Genomic DNA, 16,164 nt, shown 5'->3' with positions numbered 1-16,164 from the left:
ACTAAAGAGAAACGCGAAACAGCGACATTTACCGATGAAGGAAAACGAATACCTTTTCTGCTTGGTGGTGGTTTGATTCGCGAATTTGTTGCCATTTGATTCCTGCTTTTTGTTGGTTGGTTTATGTTCCGTTCCTCGTCGTCTATACGAAGTCCGTTTCTTTTGACTTTGAATGGAATCTTTACTGAAAGCGTACCAGGTTTTTTGAATCATTTTGCGTAGAGGTTTCCTTCTTGAAATAAATCATGTTACTCCTTGAATGTTTAAGCGATCATCACTGGTTTGTAGTTAGTGTTTTCGTGATACTGCAATCGTCTTTGCTAGTTTTAAAAATTATTACACTTTGCAATAGTATTCCTTAGTGTCTGCTTATTTCTTTGCTTCCTTTCCCTTCGGCCACGTCTTTAGCCACCTTCGGTGACCTTTCCATATTTACCATATTTACCGTTTTTTACCATGCAAAATGCATTTGCTATTTCTATTCCGCCTTGCTTAAAGTTTTACATGTTGCATTCACAACAAAGAGCTCCTTTTTAAGGCGGATCTAGTTCTATGGCGTTTTGCAAGTTTTGCTTGCTGTATGTAATGTTCAAGGAACAGTTTAAGCACACTAACACGTCCTTCGTATATGCTACGGATGTTGGCTTGCACAGCTTAACAGGAAATTAATGCGAAACGTTAACCTATGCGCCATAAATATGGTAACTCTCTATCGATAACAGCAGCTGTGCCACCGTCCTATTGTTGAAGCAATTTGTGTCTGCAGGATATCAGCGACCCTGAAACGCTCACTAGAGTAATATCCTATCTAAAAGGAGAAGCAAACTCGTTCGCATCGATTATCAAAAAAGTTGCGAACCGCTAGGTTAAACATCGTTCTGGTTGCTCTTAGCGTTTTCACCTTTCTGTAACAGGACATCCCATTTAACGTGCGAATCTAGACGTGCTGCGGATGCAGTTTCAGCTCAAAAACATACACAACTTTAAGATGCACACGTGCGTGTCCTTTTTCAAATTGATTTGATGCTCCCAAGTCCATATTTCAGTGTTGTGTGGTCTTTGGCAAGCTCTCTGGCAGCGAAATACTCCACACACACACACAAGCAAGCTCGATGCATCCCGGCGAATGCATTTGCACTTTGAAATTAGAAACAAAAACCAACAACAAAAAATGCGAATAATCGGACACACATACACACCCCTCCACACACACACACACATACATGAGAAAGCATTGGCGTCAGTGGTTTTTACAACGTTTTATTATTTCACGAATAGAGCAAAACAAAGTAGCCTTATTTCACGGAACCAGTAGTATTGTAGTGTAGTGGCGCGAACGAATTCAATGTTTTTTCTTCTTCTTCTTCTCTCTTCTGGGGGTTCGGGGATCGGTTTACGTTGATTCCTCTCAGCGAAAGCAGCTTGAGACCGCGCGCGCCTTTTACATTTTTTTGTTTGCATGCTGCTTTCTTTCACAGTGTGTATGTATGTATGCGTGTGAGAGTGTGGGTGTGTTTTGTGAGCATGTGTTGGTTGCTGTTGTTGTTGGACTGTTTGGTTTGAGTGTTTCTTTTTCTCCTTCCCTTTAACAATGCTCTTGTGTGTTGTTTGCGCTCCTTCCGCGGGAAAATCTTCATTTTCTCCCCTTTCCCTTGCAACATCCATGCTTTGTAAAGGTTTTTTTTTCTTCTCTTTTTATTTTGACATTGTTCACTTGTTTGTGTTTTGCTCTTTTGTTTGATTAAACCGCCGCGGCGGCGGTGACGACGACGACGACGACGACGACAACGATTTGTGTCTCAAGATGTTGTTTTTTTTCTTTTACAAGAGTAATAATTTCCATTTGATGTTTTCTTTTTGCGTGTTTGTTTGTTCTTTTCTGCCCGCCCAAGTGGCGGTTGCGGGTGCGCTCTTTGGAACCGCAACATTTGCGCTTTCCGTTGCACGCATAGAAACCATGTGCTCGCAGAAAGTTCCCTCTTCGACGACGGTGGTGGTGGTGTTCGTGTCGTGCGAAGTCGCTGTTCCTAATCCCTGTCCCCAATTTGAGGAACTGTGGGACACCGAGAGGGAACCTTCTGCGCTAGATTCGTTTGTTGATGCTTCTATGTAATGATGTAAGACGACTTTTTCTTTGCTTTGTTTGTTCATATTAAACTAGTTTCCTCGCTTTCCCTCGCTTTGCTCTCTGAGATATCCCGTGTAAACTGGACGCTTTTGACGTCCCCGGAAACGGCTCAATCTCAGGTTGCACAAAAAATCAAAAATCAAACACATACTCCAAACTCCCTCCTCCTGTCTCCTCTTCTTGCCACCACGGTACGAAACAACATGTCTCTTGGCCACATTATTATAGATAAAAAGTTTTAGCTAACTCCCACCGCCCTCTCCTTTACCTCCACCAACTGTGCGCCGCGGGCTCTCCTTCCTTCCTGCCATGCGTATTTCACAATTTGTGATCTGGGATTTTTTTTCTTTGTTTCTCTGTCTTGTTTTGCTTAGAAAGGAAGTGGCGTTAAGTTTGCTCTTTCAAATACGACACACGAAACACCAGCCGTTTTCTGTTTTTTTGTTTTCAAATCATACTTTCGCTTCCATTTCGGCATACAAACCCCCGTCATGGCCTGGGAAAAGCGCGAGGTGCTCGAGCATGTGTGGCTGCTGCTGGCCATGGGGTTGCAAAATGTGTCCAAGCCAAAAACCGCACACCTGCCACTACACGCTGCCTTCCTTAAGCCACATCCCCTCCCCTCCTGTGCATGTGTGTGTGTGTGTGTTGGTGCACGCTGGTTACACAACCGAGAAGGACCACGCGCGATTTGGACTCCCAAGTGGGAACGCGCACATAAAAAATGCATACATACACACACAGACAGACACACATCTGATTTTTTCCTATTTCCTGTGGCCAAAAGATTCCTGGGGTTGGGGGGGGGGGGGGGCGAGGTAACGTCTGTGCAGTGGAATTTTGGTGGGGGGAGTGTAGAGCACACAGCAGGAAGAGGGGGTGTGGTGTGCATTCTTCTGCGGGGGGTTTTAGATTATTTTTGTTTTGCTTTTTGTAGACATCTATAGAAATTCTGCTCCGCCATATATCGATCAATGATTCCATCTTACAAAAAAGGGGAAACAGACAAGGGAGAGGGAGGGCGGGAGGCAATTATGCACCTGTTCTGATAAACAGTGCAGCAGAGAAGGTTTAAATGTGTACTTCTTCTTCTTCAGCTTGCTCACGATGAAGTGGATTCTTCATATCTTAGCCATCTTCCCCACAGGATCCTTGCGTTTTCCTTCGGATCATTTGCACTACACCGAGCGCTGGTAAGGATCTACGCAGATCTACGCACACTTCCACACGAGAAAATGAGGCTGGATACGGAGTGTATCTCTTCAGCGCCACGCAGCCTGAGCTTCCAAAGCACAACATTACCCGCTCGGGTCAACACACACACACTGCCCCCGGCACACCAATGGACAAAAGTTCCACGGAATTTTGGAAACATCTCCACACACAACACACATAAATATCTATAAATATCCACCCCACAGGACGACATTCTCTCAGGGCCATTCAAGGGAAGAAGGGACTATAGCAATAGAACATACATATAAACATGTAGTTGTTGAGTTTTTCTTCTTCTCCTGGTTCTTCTTTTGCTTGCTTGCTGTTCGCCTTTTTTGCCACACTTCACATCCTTCAAGATCTTTCCGCTCTGGTTCTTGGTGCGTGAACACGTTATCCGTGCTCGATCTGATTGATCTGACAAAAACCTGAGCCCTAAGCCTCTCCCTTCCGTACGATCTTCTGCTTGCGCGGGTGTCAGCAGCTTTCACGATTTCACTCGTTCTACCGGTATGTGTGTGTATTTGCGTCTCGTGCTCCCCAGCAGGCGTCTAAGCGCACCGGCAGGAAAACAAGTTCACCAAAAGAAGCTTTCTTTCAAACGGTTCGCAGCCCACGCGCCTTGTTCTTCTTGCTCTCGCCATCATATCTTACTTGTTCGGTTGTTGTGATACCAATCCTTTATTCCGCGCTTCTTAAAAGCATCAAAATTAAACCATGTTATCCTGACTTTATAGCCGACATTACACACATACACTGCGCGCGCACGCGAGCGCTGAGAAAAACGACGACGAAGGACGAACGACTGGCGAGGAAGGATATGATCCCGCGCTCGACAATTGCATGATTCGTCTTTTTCGTCGTTCCTTCGCGCTAAAGCTCTGTGGCATTCTTGGTGACGCTATCTCTTTTCGCTCAAAAATAAATTGAACTGATTTATTCCGTTTGTTTTTCTTCCTCGCCACCGCGAAGCCGCCAGGACGATTGGGCCAGCTGACAAGCTGAAAAGCCATTTTAATACCTTTCCATCTTGCACTGATATCCTTTTTGCGAGTCGCAAGCGCAACCTTCTTTCTATCTCTTTTTCTGTGTCCTTCTGCCTCTGCTCATCACGCTTCTCTTGCTGCTGCTCATTTCCAACGCCATTGGCTATTTTGAGACGCCGCGGTTACGCAGTATGCTCTTGTTCTTTCTGCATTTGAATGATTTCTTTTTCTTCTTCATCTTGTTCTATTTCGCGGAAGCTAGACTGGTTCTTCGCTCGCTTCTCTACTGGTTTGCATCCATTCCGTTCCGCACTTGTGTTCTCGTATTAATCAATAGTCAAAAGGAATTTCTATTATGCTTTAAGAGTGTGTTTGCAGTGTAGAGTATCGCGTCTGTATGTGTGTGTGTGTACGTGTTCGTGTATGTGTGTATGTGTGTCTTTGTTTGAGTGTTGGTAGTGTGTATGGGTTGTGTGGTTTTGTTTCGCTTTAATTTTAGTTTGGTTAATTATCGCCACCCTCCTGTGGTTCGTCGCCGTCACCCTGGGTATCGGACGTCCAAAGCGTCAGGTTGTCTCGCAGCAGCTGCATGATGAGTGTCGAGTCTTTGTAGGAGTCCTCGTTCAACGTATCGAGCTCGGCAATCGCGTCATCGAATGCCTGTATTCGTAGGCGCGGGAGAAGATATCAGGAGAGCATCGTGATTTCCAGGATCCGGGGACGTGTAGCAAAAAAGGGAGAAAAAGTTTATATTAATCTCAATGGCACTCATAGATAACATCGAGCTAGTGTTAACCATTGCAGAGCGATGGTTAATACTCCTCTTTGTAAAAAAGTAAATAAACACATTAACAATTAAGCGCTTCCGTGAGCCATATCGCATCAATCAAATTAAAATAAAATACACAATTACATCCGCGCGCGCGTACACATGCTAGTGGTGGTTGCATAGGTTTCTCGAATTTCCTCTGCAATCGAATTTTGCATGTCGATAGTTTCCCGCTTGTTGGACTACATCAAGTTAATAGGTGTTATTTCTATCATATCCATACACAAACAGACACACACACACAAACGATGGGATTAAGTGTTTCTTAAAAGGACACTGTGCGATCTCGATGTTCAATTTAAAATCCTTCAAGGAAAAATCCTAAGAGTTGGTCAGGTGGTGCTGGAGTTAGATAAGTAACGATCATTATGGTTACGTGAAAATGCATGTTTGCTTTCCTGTGGGTTATACTGCGATATTTTCAAAGGACGAATACTATTCAACATAAATCATATGAAGCAGGCCTATATGAAGAAAGTATCCTTGAAGATTTACGAGTACATGGGTTAGTTTTGTGACACACCAAAGAATGAGGAACTGATAAAAGCACATGTGATCTGGGAAAAATAAAATCAAGCGCAAGTAGACTGAAAATTTAACCGTCTGCTAACAATGCCTTTAATTAGTGATTTACAAGAGCTTATTTTAGTATCACTATGTTAGTGAGAGCACATTAACAGTAAATAACAAATCATAGGCAAAATTCGTATGAAAAACTTCTTGTACAATTCGCAGATCAATTGAACTTAAAATTCGAAATGAAAATGAGGATGTAAAATTAGGAGAAAGAAACTTGGTTAAAGAAAATCATACCTAGCACCGGCCCCTCTCTCACGTGGGTGTGCGAAATATGATTGAATTCGAGAGAAAAAAAGAAGAAACACACGACAAAATATAACGGAAATAAACAATTAGTTAACCTGCTTGGCCAGATGGCAAGCCCGAGCCGGAGAGTTTATGATTTCATAGTAAAAGACGGAAAAATTCAGGGCTAAACCTAACCGAATCGGGTGCGTCGGTTGCATTTTCGATTTTGCAATATCGAACGCTTCCTGATAAGATTTCTGCGAATCCTCAACCACGGCTAAAGAGAAAGAGAAAGAGAGAGAGTTTTTGATATAGACTAGAAGAGTCAGAGGTGTGAGAACAATACACGCCCGAGACAAGTTGCCCCGCTTTTCCGGCAAAGGAAAGGCTCTCCGTAATATGCTGCAGGACAGAAGGTGGTGCACGAGTTTATGGTACGACAAAAGAGAGGTATGGGTTTTAGTTTGAAAGGCAGAACCACAGAGACCAGGACGAAATGTTAAAAGTAGCACAACACATTTTTGTGTAGGATAACGCAACGTGTTATCACCACAGAAAGCCAGAAACCGCACAGGATAGATGGAAAAACAACACGCAACACACAATTGCATCGCAAACAGTTCGAGAAGATGGGTTGCTTCCTGACACGTAGGCATTTGTAAAGGTCATAGAATCGCATCACTCTACTGGAGCACATTAACAACGAGTGTAACAAAACGGGAAACAAAAGACACTGCGAACTCTTTCTTTGCCTGTTCTTGGTTGTTGGAAAATCTCTCACGATTTTACGATATCGCGATTGATCCGTTTGTTCCCATCGTCATGCTACCTAGTACCTATCACGCAAGCTGTACCTGCGCCGTCGAATGGAGTGTGTGTGTGTGTGTATTTTATTCATTTTGATTGAGCTGTAAATTGGCGAAAATCCAGCTTGCGCCGGAAAACGCAAACAGAAACAAAACATGTACATATGATTTAGAGCAAAACGAAAAAAAAACACATAATTGACCTGTTTAGCCAGTTGGCAGGCTTTGTCGGGAGAGTTTAGGATCTCGTAATAGAAGACTGAGAAATTGAGCGCGAGACCCAACCGGATGGGGTGCGTTGGCTGCATTTTGCCTTTACTAATTTCAAAGGCATCCTGGTACGCGGCTTGGGAATCGTCAACTACGGCTGTTGGTGCGTGTTCGAGAGGCACGTGGTGTGCGCAATTGGTAACGCAAGACGGGCATTTACAACACGGGACATTTTACGTAAACACGATGAAGGTGTGTTGGCGACGACGAGCGGCGACGAGGGCGGGTAATGTGGTTGGTAATTGCGAGTGAGTTGAAAATATACAGATAGAAGAGATAAAGATGAGCGAATATAATTAATATTTTGCAATTTGTTTAGATAACGTGTGGGGAGAGATCGTCGTTCCTCGTGGAAATCCCCCTTTTTCATGGCCAGACAGGGGAGAAAAAAAAGTGGCACAATAATGGTGGCACAAGGAGCTGTGATCGACCAAGGGGTGGGCGTTTGGAGGTTAGAAGGACGACAGGAAAAGGAGGAGCAGGTGTGGCGGCGGTGTGGAAGGGAAAGATTTAATTATTTTGTGCGGCATGTATAACGAATCGCAAACAGCTTCCTCTCGTCGGTTGCTGGGAATGGAAGGGAACACCCGCGTTTATAAATTGGACAAACAGAGTGAACTTACTGTGGCGGGTTTCGCCGGTGGCTACTTCAGCAAGGTATCTGTAGTAGTCGCCCTTCATTTTGAGGTAAAACACCTTGCTCTCTGGATTACTGGCTTTGGGAATTAAGAATTTGTCCAACAGGCCCTGCACGAAGAGAGAGAGAAAAAAAAACAAACATAGAAATTGCAAAATTCGACTATTAAAGACTGGAACATTGGCCAGCCGGTGCTGGGGGATAATTTTAGGGAACCGTTGCCTCCTTACCAGCACTTCGTAGCAGATTTCCCTCAGTTCTTTCTCAACTCGTTCCCGGTACTCTCGTGCCAGTTGTTGTTTGCGGACAGAGGATTCGGTTTTCTGTTCAATCGAGGATATTACTCGCCATGAAGATCTGCGCAAGTGTATAAGAATGGAAAATTACAGTTAATTGGGGCGGATGGGTTTGACCACATTCCCTCCTTTACGAGGAATTCTAACCTTCGCGCTCCGACAACGTTCTTGTAAGCAACGGAAAGTAAATTCCTTTCTTCATTTGAAAGTTCGACTCCGGTTTCTGTCACTGATTTCATCGCCTGTGCCATGTCATCATATCTGGGGAGTTAAATACGCCACAAAAAAAAAAACGTTATTTAAACATGAGCGAATGAGAAACGTGATTCATAATGCTTTGCATATTTTTTTTTCGCTTCTGCATGACGCGCATACTTACCGTTCAGATTGTTCGGCAAGTTTTGCCTTCTGAACTAGCTCTTCCTTGTCGACGGTAGACATTTTGAGTGTTCTTTTTTAGCCTTTACTTTCACTAGCTTAAAACGAGAGCAACTTCCTGTGGAGAAGAAGTAAAGCGAAAACCAACGCTATTAGACTTTTGATCAAATCGAAGGTGCTTCAGAATATTTTATGATTGTTTTTAAGCTTTATTTCCCTTTCCCAAACGCGAAATAAAACGATACGAACGTCAACCTTTTATTGTCAACCACAAACCATTACACAACGTTCAGTTCGGTAAATGAATTCTGCGTACGAAAAACCTTTAACACAAAACCAGTCTACTACGATTTAGTGTCCAAAGGCTCGTGCGGTAGAGCGATTATGCTTCGTAGGTAACTACGTTTCTGCGTTGCGAAACATCACTTAAGGCGATCATTACCAATACGCGCTCTAAACATACGTCTTTCTAAGCAAGTCGCGGGAGACGACGACGACATTCACACAATTAGTTCCATCCGCAAATTAAAAATCGTGCCGAAGTGAAACTTGACCAAGCAATTGCACTGTTTCCGTGTGCTGTGGAAAATGCATGAATCAATAAGCACGTCCGGGGCATACGCCGTAGATTGGAGATTGGCTACACCTTTCGCTTGTATGTCTGCGGGTTTCACACTAGCGCAGCAAGGAAGCTATAATCCCTTGAGGATGTGGCAAGTGTCTCGGTTTGTCGGTTCACTGGTTTTAGCGAGGTGCAAACCGACGATTAATCGATCGCGCGCATGCATACACGATGGTTTCGAACATACGCGCATATAAATCATACGTTCCGCAGTACCCAACGATAGTTTATAGCCTCGCAGATCCCAGGGAAAAGCATCCGCAATGACTAACAGGACGGTAAAATCGACACATTCCCCGGGTGTGCTCTCATCTCTGCAAACAGCACGGGGCGCGGGATTCGCTAAATCCAAGGTCCATAGAAGAACACCACACACACACACACAGCTCTCTCACATACATATACACTTCCTTCGCACGCATTGGAGGTTGCCCCGGCACAGCGCTCTAATGTGTGTGGATTTACTCTTGAGGGCGGCTTTTTGATGACGTAATCAGGGGTTGTTCAAAGTTCACTGCGGTGTGTCTCTAACGAGGCGAGAAAGAGACAACACCGAACAGGACACCCAACAGACCTGGCTAGCCTCTGTGTCCTGAGATTCGAGATTTTATCACAAAAACTGGGCAAGCGAAAGAAGAGGAATAAAAAAATGAATATTAACCACAAAAAAACACCCCCGAGGGACTGAGACGGGGTTTGAAACAGACAAGAGATGGGGATGTTGTTTTTCCACCGGGAAAAGAGTAGCAAACACTTCCTCTAACACGCCTTGCGATATCCTACCCCCCCCCCCCCTGAAGGCCATTTTCCGAGGGAAATTCACGCGATTGGGGGGAAAAATCACACTAACCCTGGGGGGTGGTGACCGAATCGAACGCTGATCTGCGCGCGGCCCGCCGGGATTGCGTCATTGCTTATTATACGGGGAAAATGAAAATAACATTTCCTCAAACGATGTCCCCCCCCCCCCCTCCCCCACTCTCCCCCTACCCGTCCTGCCCTTTCAAAAGGGAGGCGCGATGAACCAGGCGGCCGGAGCCAAGCGTTGGCGCGTGTAAGCGAGAGCTGCCAGCTCAAAGTGTTATTCACCTTCAGGAATCTGGAAGGAGGAGAAGGGAGGGGGGGAAGCGGCAGGGTGGGTGTGGAGAGGGACCCAGCGGATTCCGGGAGTGGTCTCCTCGCCTATTTCTGGTCCTCCCTCCAGCAGTGCTCGTCTTCCGGTTGTTCTTTCGTTGCGCGACACACGTTCCTAAATCTTAACTAAATCGAAGGAGGCGCAGCGACGACTGATTTAGCTGCTGTTCTCTCTCTCTCTCTCTCTCTCTCCCTCTCTCTCTCTCTCTCGCTCTTGGCCTACTGTCGTCTTTTTTTCCACCTTCAGGCCAACACCTACTGAGGGTCTCTTAACCCTTCTCTCTGGCAAAGAGGAGGGCGACAAAACCACACACGCGCACACATTCTCGATATGGCATTGCGCGGTGGCCGTGTGTGACTCATCCACGGCCGGCGTTTGCATACGTGCGTGCGTGTGTGTATGTATGTGCGTTGCTATTAACAACCATGCTGCTCCATCGCCTTTTACCGAGGACTACTAACCGTCCAATTACCGATTCCGATTTAAACTGCCATTTTTTTCCAAATAGGGCCACCCTCGGGCCCAAGTTAGGGGTGGCGTGTGTGTGCACAACACTAGCACGCACCAGAAAAGGCGTTCCCCGGCGAAACCACCTGGACATGATGCTGATGATGATGGTCACATGAACGGTGGCGGTAAAAGAAGCCGTTAAGCGTCACTTTTTTTTTAATGAATCGGTGACACCGTTTGCCGGTGTGAGGTGATTTTTTTTTGTTTCTAAAATAGGGGAGAGAAACGAAAAATGCGCGACACAAAAATAAAGCTAACTGCTGCGTCATACACGTGTGTGCGCAAAAACAAAAACCCGCGAGTTCGATATGCAATATGCACATTTTGATAAATACAGAGTGCGCGCTGCTCCTGCACCGAATGTGTGTGTGCGATTGGCCATGAAAAAAAACCCCCTAGCAAGGGGTGTGAAAAATCGGTACAATCTGATTGCACGAGTTATTGGGAGGGGTTTTTTCTTTTTCTTTTTTTCGAGAGTCAATCATTGGGGCATCGCATGGAGAGAGAAAATGCCACCCCACTCACACACACACACACGACACACACACACTCACAATACAAGCGGTACTTGCGAGAAAGTTTATTTTCTCATCGAAACCCCGGGGTGGTTTTGGTGCACACAAACCGACAGCAACACCACCACAGTGCGCGCACGTGTGAGTATCGATCACATGAATTCAAGCGTGCTTCAAGCTAGGGGGGGGGTGATATCATTCCATGAGGCTGCAGAGGGAGAGGTCCGAAAATGTGCACGAATTTAGGTGGGCCATGAATCGATCACCGGAAAACGTGTGCCGCGCCATTCGAAAATTGACCGCAGGAAAAAAGGACGTTCTTTTTTTTTCCTTCTCGTTGTTGCTACTAATGCAGCATTATGCTGCAGCTAAAATATGACTGCTGCAGATGTTGAGGGGGGAGGTTCTACTGCTGTTTCTTCTTCCTTTTCGGGGTTGGGTTTGTTTCGTTTGATTCCTTCCGAACCATTCGTATGGGGAACTGTCCCGTTAGCGTTGTGTATGTGGTTATCTTTCCCAACGACGACGTGTGTTCACATTCCGCAATTAATTTTTTTTTCAGACCCCCCCCCCCCCCTCCCCAACATCTCTCTTTCTCTGTGTGCTTTTCTCTTTTCTCTCTTCACGCCTTTCCTATCTCGCTCTCTCTTCGCTCACATGCTCACGCGATTTGGAGGAAAAGTCGAAAACATCCCAAATAGAGCATTGAAAAATTAAATAAAAAAACCCCCTCTTTCCCACCAACCAGAGGGTGGGCTCCACTTCCGATCAATAGCTTCCCCCCATTCGCTTCATTGTGTGTCTGTGTGTCTGAGTGTGTGTGTGTGCGCGCGAGCTCTAATTCATTTAGCCGCCCAGCCTTGTGGGGAGCTCAACACAATAAACCCAAAAATTGTACGGGTTTTTTTTTCGTTCACGACGACGAGACACGACCATCATTTCGAATTGGTCCCACTCCCGGCCACAGTCTCCGTCCCCCCTCCCCTTTCTTCTTCTCCACCAGCTGTTCCAATTTTCCGGCCAATACAACGGATGCTCGAGTTGATTTAATGTACGTGTTGCTGCTGCTGCCAGCAGGAACCCGCAGGGATTCCCATCCTGCTAGCAGCAGCTAGACGACTCTCACTCTCAGAGGGTTTCGGGAGAAGAGCTAGCTCCCATTCTGCCAGCCAGCCAGCCACCAGGAGCATTATATTGCGTTTTTCCTTCGGTTGGCATTCCCTTTCTTTTTTACCCGTCGCCGGCGGCGCGCGTTTCTCAGCAGTTTTCCATTACGCTGCTGGCTATAAGGGGCGATGGGGAAAAACGTGCTCTTCTGCGCACCGATACTACTTCCTTTAACGGGAGCACATACATACACACAGGGATGAAGAAAAGCTGTTGGTGGGTTTTTTGGGTGCGGAGGCACACATACGCCCCCCGCACGATGTACGATCGGGGGGACATTCCCTGATTGATTCTAAAAATGATCTCTTATTCTCTCTCTCTCTCTGTGCCAAAATCGGCGTTTCTCTGTCTTTTATCGCCTCGATTGTGTGGGGCTCCAAGGCTGGGTGGGTGGGGAGGGGCGGCTTTTCTCGCACAAGGCACGTCTCCGTCTTCTATTGGAAGTTTTCCACCATAATCATCTCCTGCAGAGCTCAGCTGAGTAACTCTCAGTGTATGTGTGTGTGTGTGTGCCTCGGTGATGTACGTGTGCGTGAGTGTGTTTGCTCTGGAGCTCCAGATCTTATCTGGACCACGGGAAAGCGGCAGTTAGAGAGAGGGCCAGGCCCCGGGGGAGGGCGCATGAACCGGGGAAAACCCCGAAGAGAAAAATCGATACGTGATGCTAGGCGCACACACACACACGCACACACAGACATGTACACACACGCGCGCACCGATGGGGGGCACATCGATTTTTACGCCCATGGACGACACAAAATCGGACGACGACGGTTGGCTGCTTTTCCGACGGAATTTTCCGGAGTTCCTGCGGTTTTTTTCGAGACGACCGTCGTCTAAAATGCAGCAAGGGTTTTTTTGGGGGGTAAATTGTGATTGGAGGGCCAACACAAACACATCGATTTCGTCCTTATCAGGATTGCAAAAAGTCAGGATCCTCTTTTTGATCTCTTTAGACAGGACTCTCAGAGCAGCTCACTGATATTCCATCGAAGCAAGCCATGCCCCAATCATCTTTTTAGCGATGTGGTTGGTTTTGTTGTTGCTTGGATTAGGCTCGCATGATTTGTTTTTCCAATTTTAAAAGCACACGGACATGAATACACACATACACACACACATACATCCACATAAATTAAGGGGCTCGTGAATATATGGCACACAAAACGCACTGCTGCTGCTGCTGCTGCTACTGCATCGCTCCGTTCTCACTTACAGTTGTACACATACGAATAAAAAAAGGACGATGACGAAGCAGCTATTCAGACACAAAACGCCTGCATCGTTATGGGGGGGGGGGGGGTGATCTGTCTGCTCTCCCCTCCCAAAACCCACCCAAACCAGCGCCCAGCTCGCGGAAGGAAAAAGAAGGTCCTAAAGAGGTTCGACTGACCACCAACACACCGCCTGGTGCGTATTGCGATTCATTCGAATCAATGTCCTTGCTGTTTCTTTTTTTTCTCTCTTCTTGCTTTCCTTGCTCATGGATAAGGAGCGCTCTCCGTTCGCGCACAAACACACACACACATACACACACTGGGACGCATGCACGCGCAGAGACGACACCATGAAAATCTGATCCGAGCGAATCGCAAGGACACACCAGCGGAAAAACGATAAAGATTAGGCGGGTGGAGGTGGGGGGGGGGATGGATTTAATGGAACCGGGGAAAAACCTCTATCGCCGGAGCAGGTCCTAGAAGGAAGGAAAACCACGTTGGGAGGAAGTTTTTTTTTTTCTCCGTCCGTTTTCCAACCGTGGGGGGGCAGAAGCATTTGCAAAAGGGCAAAAGTTTGCCATCGTGTGATGGTGGAATTTTATGTCTTCCTCAAACCCACACACACACGCAGGCAGGCGCGCGCGTCATCTATCGCGCGGGGTCGGTCGCTCTCTGTGCGCCTGTGGTGCGCGCGGATTTTTTTTTTCGTTGACCGTCTATAAAAAAGTATGAAACCAGCGATTTTTCCCATTAAATTTATTCGCCATCACCACGCAAAAAAGGAGGAAGCTGATCCGACGGGGGAGCGAGTGGAAAACCCCCTCTCTCTCACCGTCCCGAAAGAAGGAGAAGGACGGTCATGGTGAAAAACGGTTGAAAAGGCGCGTCCGCGTGTGTGAATTCCTTTTCCACTTGCGGGATAGACACACGCACCCGCGGCCCAACCCCCCTCCTCCCCGGGTCCCACACCACATTCACATTATCACGCCAGTTTTCCCATTGCTTCTTTTTCTTCCTTTGGTGCACCGGCACCACCGCGAGGAACCCGTGGCAGGTTTTCCCTGCGCTTGACAAACCTACACTTGGCACTTTCCGGGTGTGCACACGGTGGCGTGAACCGGTTGCGCGGTGGTGTTGTGAGGGAGGGAAAAGGTGGTTGGCGGTGGTGGGCACACGAGTCTCGCTTTTCCTCCACCAGCCAGCAGCAGCAAAAAACACCAACGACGACGGCTCAACTGCGATGACACCGACGACGACGACGACGAACGCGAAGAGCCAAAGCCAACGCTCCAACTACACACTATAGACACAACCACGCACAGTGAGCAAACGTCAGAGAGCGCACGCAGAGCAAAACGCGTCGTGAAAAGCTCGCATGAAGTCCGGGACTGACTGACTGAATGTGACTGCTGCTGGCCGTTCGTCGTTACGTCGTTTGGTCACGGGAGATGGAGAGATATCTTCTCTTCGCTCGCAGGGCCCTGTCGGTCGAAAATATACATTTTGGCCGGCTTCAAACAGGAGGCACAAAAGCTACTCTCTCTCTCTCTCTTTTAGTCGCCTGCTTCGATCATCGTCTCCCAGTTTTCCGAGGCTCACAGATCTGCGCTCTGTCGCTCCATTTCACAGGCTCTTTCTCTCTCTTTCGAGCGCGCCCTTGCCTATCGGTTTTCAAGTGTCATTTCATGCACACACACACACACGGTGGATCCGCTTTTCCGGTGGGTGAAAAAAGAAATGCGATCCCCCCAATCGGAGAGAAATGAGCCTGTATTCGGAGAATAGAGCGCACGCGCGCATGCGCTATCGAGGAAAATGGCCAGGGCCTGGCCGCGAAAGAGCCCCACATACACACACACGCAGCATCGGAATGTGTCTTGAGACCGGCCGGTAGTAGGTTGGGAGGCAAAGATAAAGAGAGAGAGAGAGAGTGAGAGAGAGAGCACTTGTGTGTGTGCGCTCTCGACAAACTTAGAGCCCCCCAGCTTGATATCAGTCGTCGCAAGAGACAGAAACTCAATATCGAGAGCACATCCTTGTGGGGAGGGAAAAAAGAGGAATAATATCTCGTTTCCGGCGATGGGGGTTTTCTCTACTCTGAAGGATGGCCATTTCTCGAGGATCCCTGGGTGCTGCTTCTGGGCACCATCGTTAAAGGATGCACTCGGGGCATCACGGGTTAAAGGATCAGCTCATCCCTGATTCCCTCGAAAAAAAACCGCAACCGCAACTTCTAAACGACACGAGAACGAGCACGGAAATGACGATTGTTGGGAGGACGTTACAAACACCCCACACACGTTGGTTCGTTTCGGCCAAACCATCTGTGCCCATCGCCGCATATCCTTACGATTACGGATTACGGAATGCGGAACACACACGCAGACACACACGTGCAAGGTTGAAAGCATGAACCCCCTTTTTTGCCGACCACAAAAGTGTTGCGATTTTTCGCTTCCTTCACCTAATGGTGTGTGGGAAAAGCTGAAAATACCCCCAATGTGGGGAGGGGGTGGAAAATAAAAAAAAAGTGGAGCAAAGAAAACCAGGATAACACGCCGCCGTCGCCGCCATCGTAGCAAACTGCGACGGCGCAATATATATGTGTGTGTGTGTGAGTGTGTATGTGTCGAGATCCTCCCA

General features: G+C 47.1%; 1 protein-coding gene across 2 annotated transcripts; it reads right to left on the bottom strand.

The window, feature by feature from the left end:
• Positions 1 to 1,240: 1,240 nt before the first annotated feature.
• Positions 1,241 to 14,823, bottom strand: LOC128723488 (14-3-3 protein zeta). 2 transcript variants are annotated; one of them, XM_053817234.1, is made up of 7 exons: positions 14,602 to 14,823; positions 8,354 to 8,470; positions 8,122 to 8,235; positions 7,909 to 8,035; positions 7,665 to 7,788; positions 6,975 to 7,138; positions 1,241 to 4,989 (listed from the first exon to the last, which is right to left on the bottom strand). In XM_053817234.1, the coding sequence occupies exons 2-7, from the start codon at positions 8,413 to 8,415 to the stop codon at positions 4,834 to 4,836; spliced, it is 747 nt and encodes a 248-aa protein (XP_053673209.1). In that variant the 5' UTR covers positions 8,416 to 8,470; positions 14,602 to 14,823; the 3' UTR covers positions 1,241 to 4,833. The 2 variants fall into 2 exon arrangements, with proteins under 2 accessions (XP_053673209.1, XP_053673210.1); XM_053817235.1 differs by lacking the exon at positions 6,975 to 7,138 and adding an exon at positions 6,079 to 6,242.
• Positions 14,824 to 16,164: the final 1,341 nt, after the last annotated feature.

The sequence above is a fragment of the Anopheles nili genome, chromosome 3, assembly GCF_943737925.1.
Source record: "Anopheles nili chromosome 3, idAnoNiliSN_F5_01, whole genome shotgun sequence".
Lineage (NCBI taxonomy): Eukaryota > Metazoa > Arthropoda > Insecta > Diptera > Culicidae > Anopheles > Anopheles nili.
This window is presented reverse-complemented; position numbering and strand designations above follow the sequence as displayed.

Excerpts from the sequence above, each read along its gene's own strand:
- LOC128723488 (XM_053817234.1), bottom strand. The coding sequence starts at position 8,415 with ATGTCTACCGTCGACAAGGAAGAGCTAGTTCAGAAGGCAAAACTTGCC. Across the intron at positions 8,236-8,353 it reads CTTGCCGAACAATCTGAACG|ATATGATGACATGGCACAGG; the intron begins GTAAGTATGCGC and ends TTAACTCCCCAG. Across the intron at positions 8,036-8,121 it reads AACGTTGTCGGAGCGCGAAG|ATCTTCATGGCGAGTAATAT; the intron begins GTTAGAATTCCT and ends ACACTTGCGCAG.